Raw genomic sequence first — 9,497 nt, forward strand, 5'->3', positions numbered from 1 at the left:
TGTGTGCAAAAATTGTTTCGGAAACCCTCGTTAAAGTTTCCTTTAAAAAAACACATATACAAAAATAAATTACTTTGTTTTATGTTATCCCTAAAATGAATCATACATTATTTTAGCAAACATGGCTCTCATTAGGCTATCTCCTTAGAATTATTATTAACAAAATTTGATAAAAATCTTAGACATCATTCTTTATGGCCCACCTTGCTTCATCATCGTCGTTACTCGGCTGACTATTTTGTGGACTCGTAGGAATAACGCAACTCACGCAGTACCCACAGTCCCACACTACCACTCAGCCCAGTGTGCGAAACAAATGCCCCCAGTTTCACCATCAATCGCATCAACAGTTCTCTGTTCTCTCTCTCATCGATCCCAAAACCCTACATTCATATTCAGATATACAACGCCAGCATCTCGGATCAGCACTTCTGTTGCTTTTCGGACTGTTGTCAAAAGATCATTCTCCTTCCTGCAACGAAGCGCTGCAGTTAGAGCTTCATCGAATATGTCTTCCAATGGAGGTGGCGCTGATAAAAGCATGGCTCACTTCAATCTGTCTCCCACGAGCGCCCTGAAGATTCAGAAAGGAGATATCACTCGTTGGTTCATCGATGGCTCCTCCGACGCGATTGTATGTGTATATGATTGTGTTAATTGCTTGGCTTTTTTATACGAAATCGAGTAATACATATAGAAATGATTGAGGTTATCTAATCATCGTACCTTTAGATTTCAAATAAACGATTTTCATTTCGCGATGATGAGATTTGATGCCTTTTTGAACTAAAACTCTAAGTTTTGCTTAAATTATTGTCAAAGCAATTGCAACCTGTTTTCAAGCGTTTCCTCGGTGATTTATAGATATTATGCGCAGGTTAATCCAGCAAATGAGCGAATGCTTGGTGGTGGTGGTGCTGATGGAGGTGATTCTCTTCCAAATCCAATCCAACCAAATCCATTTTCCATAACGTTTTTAACAAAATTTGTGTAATTTTGATAGCTATACATCGAGCTGCTGGCCCAGAGCTTCGAACAGCATGTTATGAAGTTCCTGAAGTTCGCCCTGGGATACGTTGCCCAACTGGAGAAGCAAGAATCACCTTGTATGTTCTCAAGATCTAAACTCCATTATTGATATTTACTATGTATTTCTTGAGCTCATAATTGAAGAATTTACACAGAGGGTTTAAATTGCCTGCATCTCATGTAATCCACACTGTTGGTCCTGTTTATGATGAAGATGGCAATGCTGCAGCCTCACTGAGTAATGCATACAGGAACAGTCTGCGTGTTGCAAGAGAGAACAATATTCAATATATTGCATTTCCTGCCATATCATGTGGTGTCTATGGGTGAGTTCATTAAGTTTCTAGTTCTTTTATAAATATAACAGATCATAAATTGACAGAATGTGTAATTAACTAATTACCATTTCAGATATCCTTTTGATGAAGCTGCAACTGTGGCCATATCTACAATTAGAGACCACTGCAATGACATTAAAGAGGTACTTATGCGCCTTTTCATTGTGATGTTGATTGAAAACGATGGTTTCCAATATTTGCTTAAATCTGTTTGCAGGTTCACTTTGTGCTATTTTCGGATGATATCTATAATGTTTGGGTGAAGAAAGCTGAAGAAGTACTGAAAAACTAGCACATTGAGAAATGTGTTTTTTTTTATCTCCTGGAGATTGTATTTTAGATCCATATTTTCTGTTTATTGTTTTCATTTTCTGGTTTGTTACTTGATGTAGAGTTGGTGACGGTTATTAATTAGTTTGAACTTATTATTATCAAATAATATTTCCTTTTTTCCGCATCAAGTAAAGATTTGGCTATGATATCAGTTCTGGTTCATTTGTCATTTTATAGGTTTGTTTTGTTGATCTGATTTTTATGGTGAGATATGATTTTTGAAAGGGTTAAATGCAAGAAATAACAATATAATTTATAATTGTTTTCCCTATACTAACATTGTTTCTTATTATTTCTTATTAGAAGATTATACTTTGAAACATCTATCTAATTACAATTATAATTGGACATTTTTTTAAAAGTACAATACCATAATAACAAATAATTGGAAAGCATAATGCTATGATAAAATGAAATATAAATATAATGTTATAGTAAAAAAGTTAGAAAATACATTTTATTTCATGTATTTAGTTCTTTTGGAAAAACAAAGTTAATTTGAACGTCTTGCTAGCAACATCATGACCCAATCCCATTTACTAAAGGAGTCTTGCTAGCCCATTTATTATAGTGAAGATTTAAATATGACAAGATTAATATGCAATAACAAGATGTACAATAAATAGTTTTTTGAAAATGCAATGATTTTTTAAATGCTTAATTTATTAAAAAAAAGTTTATAGTATTCCTTAATTCATTGGTATGTCGATTTTGACAGTTCTTCTGCAAATGAGTTTTTTTTGTTCTTTTCAAACTAACATTTTTTCTTGCTTAAATTTGATGGCAGTCAACCGAGGCAGAAAAATGCATGTCTGGGAGGGAATCACTGGAATGAGGAAGTGTATCCAAAGGTGTTTATCGCAGAAATAAGCCAAAAAAAACAAGGCTACACACACCTTCAAAACACCATGTTTATCAAGAGTGGTTATCACAATCTCCATTTCAATACACCATCGCCTTCCCACTTCAAAAAAGAATACATAACTTCAAACATAAGTAACAAAGTATAGGATTTTAGCACTCCACTGTCAAACTTCCATATAGACAAACATAAATCATTACTAAGTGATCTTGTTGGCTCGTAAAAAAAATAAGAAAAGACATAACAAAAAATAAGAGCCTAGAGAGAAAAATTACACCGTGTTTGCCTTTGCAACCGATTGTGCCAGTGGAATGGTTTTTTTAAAAAGGCAAATAATAATTTGTTACCTTTTAATAAGGTTTTTTAGTTTGAGGATGTTTTTTAAACATTTTAAAAAATTAGTGACTCTTTTTTTACATTAATCCTTAGGCCGCACTCTCTCTCTTCTTGTCATTGGCTGGATTTTTTTATTTTTTTTGAATTTGCAGATTCATCGACGAGAAGGAAGAAGTTTCTAAAAATAGCATATTTGGTCCCTATATTTGGTCTTATGTCAGAATACACCCTAATTCTGAATTCTCTTCGAAAAATAGTTTTCGAAAATTACAAAATAGACATTATAATTTTATATTCTAATTATTATTAAAATCAATTAATTTTATTTAAAAAAAAAAAAAAAAGTGTAGGGAGTTTCCGCACACTTCTTGGCTTTTTGGTGAGGGTACGAGGGAAAAGAAAGAATCGCGTTGTACACTTTGCTAAGTTTTGACTCATTCGGGTTTGAGTTTGACCGATGATTTTTCTTTTTTTGCCATTGGACTATTTCTTTATTAAATGTTCTACACTTTGATAAGTTTTTGACATTTGGTGTTTGACCATTGATTTTTTCTTTCCATCCGTGTATTTAAGATTTTCATGGCGACGATAAAATCCCTGATCATTAATCCATAAATTCATTTTCAGATATACACCGCCGGAATCTCGAATCAGCACTTCCATTGCTTTTCGAACAGTTGTCGAAAGATTATTCTCCTTCCTGCAAGGAAGCAGTGCAGTTAGAGCTACATTGAATATGTCTACCAATGGAGGCGACGCTGAGAAAAGGATGGTTCAGTTCAATCTGTCTCCCACGAGGGTCCTGAAGATTCAGAAAGGAGATATCACTCGTTGGTTCATCGATGGCTCCTACGACGCTATTGTATGTATATAGGATTGTGTTGATTGCTTCATCTATTTGAATATGAAATCGATGATATTGCTCATGGTAATACATATAGAAATGATTGTGGCTATCTGATCATAGGTACCTTTAGAATTAAAACCCTAAGTTTTTCTTTGATCGTCTCCTTCTTCCGTGGTGATCTAATTATCTAAATTTAGCTATTGTCAAAGCAATGGCAACCTGTTTTCAAGCGTTTCTTCTGTGATTTATAACATTTTGCACAGGTTAATCCTACAGATGAGGGAATGCTTGGTGGTGGTGGTGCTGATGCAGGTGATTCTCTTCCAAATCCAATACATCGAATCCATTTTCCATAACGTTTTTAACAAATTTTGTGTAACTTTGATAGCTATACATCTAGCTGCTGGCCCAGAGCTTCGAACAGCATGTTATGGTGCTGGTGAAGTTCGCCCTGGAATACGTTGCCCAACTGGAGCAGCAAGAATGACTCCGTAAGTTCTCAAGATCTAGACTCCATTATTGATATTTACTTTGTATTTCTTGAACTCATGATTGAGGAATTCACACAGAGGGTTTAAATTGCCTGCATATCGTGTAATCCACACTGTTGGTCCTGTTTATAATGAAGATGAGAATCCTGCAGCTACCTTGCGTTATGCATACAGGAACTGTTTGCGTTATGTTAGTGGGAACAGTCTTAAATATGTTGCATTTCCTGCCATATCATGTGGTGCCAATGGGTGAGTTCATTAAGTTTGCTACTTCTTTTATAAGGATAACAGTTATAAATTCACAGAATGTGTAATTACCATTTCAGATATCCTTTTGAAGAAGCTGCAACTGTGGCCATATCTTCAATTAGAGACTACCCCATTCAACGCCTTAAAGAGGTACTTTCATTGTGATGTTGATTAAACAGAATGGTTTCCAATATTTGCTTATATCTGTTAAAGAACATGATTATGATCTGTTTGCAGATTCACTTTGTGCTATATTCGGATGATATCTACAATGTTTGGGTGAAGAAAGCTGAAGAATTACTGAAAAACTAGCACATTTGGCTTCAGAAGCGTGTACTATATATACTGGAGATTGTATCATAGATCCGTATTTGTATTTTCTGTTTATGCTTTTAATTTTCTTGTTTGTTACTTAATGTAATTATTAATTAGTTTGAACTTATTATTATCAAACAATATTTCATTTTATATATTTGTTTTGCTGATCTGATTTTTATGGTGGTGCCTGAAAAACATTTAAGACATGGTTTTTGAAATGGTAGAAATAGCAATATACTTTCTATTTTTCCTATAATAACTTTGTACTTTGTTTCTTCTTATCACACTACTTTATTTTTAATTATTTCTTAAAATAACATAATGCTATCATAAAAAGAAATATAAATATAATGTTGTAACAAAAAATATCAGAAAATACATTCTAATTTCATGTATTTAGCTCTTTTGGAAAAACAAAGTTTACTTAAAGGCATCTTGGTAACAACAATAACATTACCCCAATTTCATATACAACATTCTTTTTGACTAAAAGTTTGAATTACTTATTCTTACAAAATTTAGATTCTTCATTTATTAAAAAGTAACTTCTAAATGTTATAAAATGATTCGGTAAATAAAAAACCTAAAGATTCGGTAAATAAAAAGCCAAACTTTCATTATGTTATTGTTATCGACAGAGTTCAATCAACGAAGGACGAAATTTTAAGTAGTGGCAAAACGTTAAGGTGCAAAAGAAGAATTGCTTGATACTATAAGGACTTGTTTGTACTTACGAGAATTCTCCAACAAAGACACCGACACCGCTACGCCATTTCTTCCCAAATTGATTTGCTCAACACATGGCTCTACGAACCCTCGCGACTGCTAAAACCCTAGGTGCGATATCCAGGTTTCAGCAACATGTGCGTGGATTGCAGACGTTCACGCTTCCCGATCTTTCCTACGATTATGGCGCACTGGAGCCGGCGATTAGCGGAGAGATCATGCAGCTCCATCACCAGAAACACCACCAGACTTACATAACCAACTACAATAAAGCTATCGAGCAGCTCGATGATGCTATCACCAAGGGAGATGCTTCAACTGCTGTCAAATTGCAGAGCGCTATTAAGTTCAATGGCGGAGGTTAAACACTATCATTTCCTATCTTGTCGATTTCAGTGTTTTTGGTTGAATACTTGCTAGAAGCGTTATGTATCTTACATTCCATCGGAAATTTCCCCTTCAAGTCCTAAATAGGTTAAAGTGAAACATCTGTATGACAAATTTGTTGCTAGGAGGATAATAATATTCATACAACCACAGATATCTAATCTACCCTTATGTCTCTGAGCAGGTCATGTAAATCACTCAATTTTCTGGAAGAATCTCGCTCCCACCAGTGTTAGTTTCTTCTTCTGATTTAGATGATAATTCTGACTTCCGAGCACTATAATTTGACCAAAACTGAAACCCTAAAACCTTATTGCAGGAAGGAGGTGGCGAGCCACCACATGGTTCTTTGGGCTCGGCTATCAACCAGAGCTTTAGTTCTGTGGAAAAATTGATTGCTAAAATGAACGCAGAAGGTGCTGCTGTGCAAGGTTCTGGATGGGTGGTATGTTCCTTAATTTTTATTTTGTCATTTTGGTTTTTTCTTTCAACTTTTTTTTTTTGTTGTTATTTTAAACTTATGATATATTTTGGCAGTGGCTTGCTGTTGACAAAGAGTTGAAGAGGCTTGTGGTTGAAACCACATCAAACCAGGTAAGCTATCACTAGTTTTATTCAGAGACAAATTAGTATCCCTATTAAACTTCAGAAATCAAATTATTGAAATATGAATCTCTGTTGTAGGACCCACTGGTTACAAAAGGTCCAAGTTTGGTTCCTCTGATTGGCATAGATGTTTGGGAGCATGCATACTACTTACAGGTGATTAAACAAATTTCATGTTTGTGTATCCTAAATCAAGGTATACAAATTGTACACATTTCAACTTATATATATGTGTTTTTGTACAATTTGCAGTATAAAAATGTCAGGCCCGATTACTTAAAGAACATCTGGAAGGTGATCAACTGGAAATATGCAAGTGAAGTATATGAGAAAGAGTGCCCTTAAAAGAGTTGCAGGTTTGTTAAGATTTAAAGGATGCAATAAAGAAACCCTATTTTACCCTTGGGATATGAATGAACATACTGTGTATGAAACCAGTTTTCCTGTTACAAAATAGTTGCATGGTTCATACATGTTGCAACAAATAATTTGTTTACATTTACAGTTATTGCTATGTTTCTTGTTATATGATCTCTCTCTTGAGTTTTCATTTTTACCCCTTTTTAGACATTATGTCTAATGATTCAGTCATCTTTAATGGATTTGAATTAACCAACTCAGTTAAGGTGTTGCTTTTCGACAACACACCTAATAAATAATAAACAACCACTTGGTCATATACTTGTATTTGGCAATGCTATACAACGTAACAAGTTAAATGAATAATCAATTACAACTGATTAAATTGGAAATGAATAATCAATTGCAACAGATTAAGGGGGTATTTGGATATGGAAAAAAGAGGATGTGTATTGCTTATTGCTTATTCTCACCACAATAAACTAAGTTTAAGTGTTTGGATAGGAATCCTTAAAAATCAATTTATTGTGGTAGGGATAAGCTAAATAAGTTTATTTTAATATGCATCTCCCCCTTGGTTATTGCTTATTCCCATCGCAAATAAACTAATAAGCTATAATCTAATTTATCCAAACACCCCTTAAATAGTAAATACATAATCAGTCACAATTAAATAATTAATTGTTTTAAAGACCCACAAAAATTATCGACAAGCCCACACAGCCTCTCAACTATTAGCTTTTGGTGAATGCAAATCCACGAAAATAGCTATGAGCTCACAACTATTAGCTTTGACAAAACCTAAAACACATATCATGTTTGTGCGAGTCTAAGATTATGTTTGACGTACTAGTTAAGCCAGTTTTAGGAGGGCTAGAACTTTGTAGGGAAAGGGATAAAAAATGGACTCAAATCCCTCCATTCTATTTATTTTCCATTTGAATTAAGACACAATTAATTATTTATAATTATCTTCCATTTCATTCCTCTCCTTGTTCTTCCATTCATTAAAAAAAACTCGAAAACAAGTTAGTCAAATTGACAACAAAACTTGCAAAATAAAAAAAACCATCAAATGATAAGTGACAAGTGATCACCTGACACGACCTTTAAGATGTTGGACATTGCCGAAGGTTCCCATCGACCGTGACGATTAAGACACACAAAAACATCGCCCCTTCTCTTTTTTTTATTTTTTTTATTTGGAAAATCATGGAAGTATAGATATTTTCGTCAGAATAAAGATATATTCTTGATTGATTGTTGTGTCCTTTAAACATATCAGTGTTTGGTCTGTGTTAGGACACTACATCACACATGCCTTTTTCTAAATACAAATTCGTGTTTGTAAGTCTTCTTGCGGATTGATTCTTGCAATCAGTGTTGCAAATATCGGCCTAGGCGGCCGATTAATCGGCGCCTAGGCGTTTGGCGGTCTTCCACCGTCGACGTTTATAGCTAATTGGACCCTATTATCGGACGTGGTCAAAATCGGTCAAAGACGGAAATTATCGGGTCTAGGCGGGTCTAGGCGGGCCTAGGCGCCCTAATCAGTAAAAAAAACCCTTTAAGGGCAAAAGTGTCAAATTGTTAGAATTGTTGCTAGGGATCTTCTCACTCCATCGCATTCATTTCTTTTCTTTTTTGAAATTCTCTCTGTAGTCTGAAGGAATGAAAGAAAGCATGAACTGAAGCTTCTAAAACGACGCCATCTTCTTCTTCGATGTCATTTGTCCCTCCTCCGACGCCGTCTTTTTCTTCCATTCACGTTGTCGCAGTCTGTCAGTCGTCATCCTCGAAGCTAAACCAGTCTTCGCCTTCTGAAGCTTCTACAACAGTTCGCCACCTCCAGTGTGTTATATAATTATATAGCAATAATCAGGATGGAATCATCGATCATGGAATTCCCACATATCCACAGCCTTCTGCTATTGAATTCCCTCAACATTCACAAAGTTCCAAATGCAGTAGACAACAGGTTGCAGGTCCACATCTCATTCTAATGCTATTGGAACCCAATGTTCATAACACTTTTTTCTCCCCATTTTATGTAGACTTAGATCCAAATGCAATTGTTGGTTATTTAGATATGATGTATTAGGGATCAAAAGGGTTTTTGTAGTCATAGTATCATGTTATAATGCTATATTTATTAATTTTTAGTAACTTTTAAATAGATATAATGTTATATTCTTATGATTAATGTTATATTTATTAATTTTTTAATAATTAATGGTCCCCAATTAATCTCCGCCTAGCTGGTTAATCCCTTGACCTCAGTCCACCGCCGAGCTACCGTTGAGTGATTTCTGCAACCTTGCTTGCAATACATATATTTCAATTTCATTTGTTTCGGTTACTATTAAGTCTTGTTGAGTATATACTTCTATCATAGCAATAGCTAATGTCAAATCGGCTGGACAACAACAGTTTGTCAGAGTTACTATCTGATTGCTATAAGTTCCGTGAGTATTCTTTCATTTTTGTTTATTTTACTGCTAACAAAGGAACTAAAATTATTAAATAGGTGTTTATTTCGATAATCTATTGAGCCATTTTTGTTCATATTTGCTTTCCACACCCATCATGTCTATTGCGTTTGTTGGATTCATTTT

General features: G+C 34.5%; 3 protein-coding genes across 3 annotated transcripts; all 3 read left to right on the forward strand.

Annotated features, from left to right (window-relative positions):
- Nucleotides 1-241: 241 nt before the first annotated feature.
- On the forward strand, nucleotides 242-1,824 carry LOC111919660 (uncharacterized). The gene is made up of 6 exons (XM_023915226.3): nucleotides 242-634; nucleotides 878-926; nucleotides 1,004-1,106; nucleotides 1,185-1,355; nucleotides 1,441-1,510; nucleotides 1,585-1,824. Exons 1-6 carry the CDS (start codon nucleotides 317-319, stop codon nucleotides 1,657-1,659), a joined length of 786 nt encoding a protein of 261 aa, XP_023770994.1. The 5' UTR covers nucleotides 242-316; the 3' UTR covers nucleotides 1,660-1,824.
- A 1,562-nt stretch (nucleotides 1,825-3,386) lies between these two features.
- On the forward strand, nucleotides 3,387-4,981 carry LOC111919661 (uncharacterized). The gene is made up of 6 exons (XM_023915227.3): nucleotides 3,387-3,760; nucleotides 4,009-4,057; nucleotides 4,134-4,236; nucleotides 4,315-4,485; nucleotides 4,563-4,635; nucleotides 4,723-4,981. The coding sequence occupies exons 1-6, from the start codon at nucleotides 3,635-3,637 to the stop codon at nucleotides 4,795-4,797; spliced, it is 597 nt and encodes a 198-aa protein (XP_023770995.1). The 5' UTR covers nucleotides 3,387-3,634; the 3' UTR covers nucleotides 4,798-4,981.
- A 581-nt stretch (nucleotides 4,982-5,562) lies between these two features.
- LOC111919663 (superoxide dismutase [Mn], mitochondrial) lies at nucleotides 5,563-7,072 on the forward strand. The gene is made up of 6 exons (XM_023915228.3): nucleotides 5,563-5,889; nucleotides 6,101-6,147; nucleotides 6,236-6,361; nucleotides 6,454-6,510; nucleotides 6,601-6,678; nucleotides 6,775-7,072. The coding sequence occupies exons 1-6, from the start codon at nucleotides 5,604-5,606 to the stop codon at nucleotides 6,865-6,867; spliced, it is 687 nt and encodes a 228-aa protein (XP_023770996.1). The 5' UTR covers nucleotides 5,563-5,603; the 3' UTR covers nucleotides 6,868-7,072.
- The last annotated feature ends 2,425 nt before the right edge of the window (nucleotides 7,073-9,497 follow it).

Source organism: Lactuca sativa, chromosome 8, assembly GCF_002870075.4.
Source record: "Lactuca sativa cultivar Salinas chromosome 8, Lsat_Salinas_v11, whole genome shotgun sequence".
NCBI classification, from domain to species: Eukaryota; Viridiplantae; Streptophyta; class Magnoliopsida; order Asterales; family Asteraceae; genus Lactuca; species Lactuca sativa.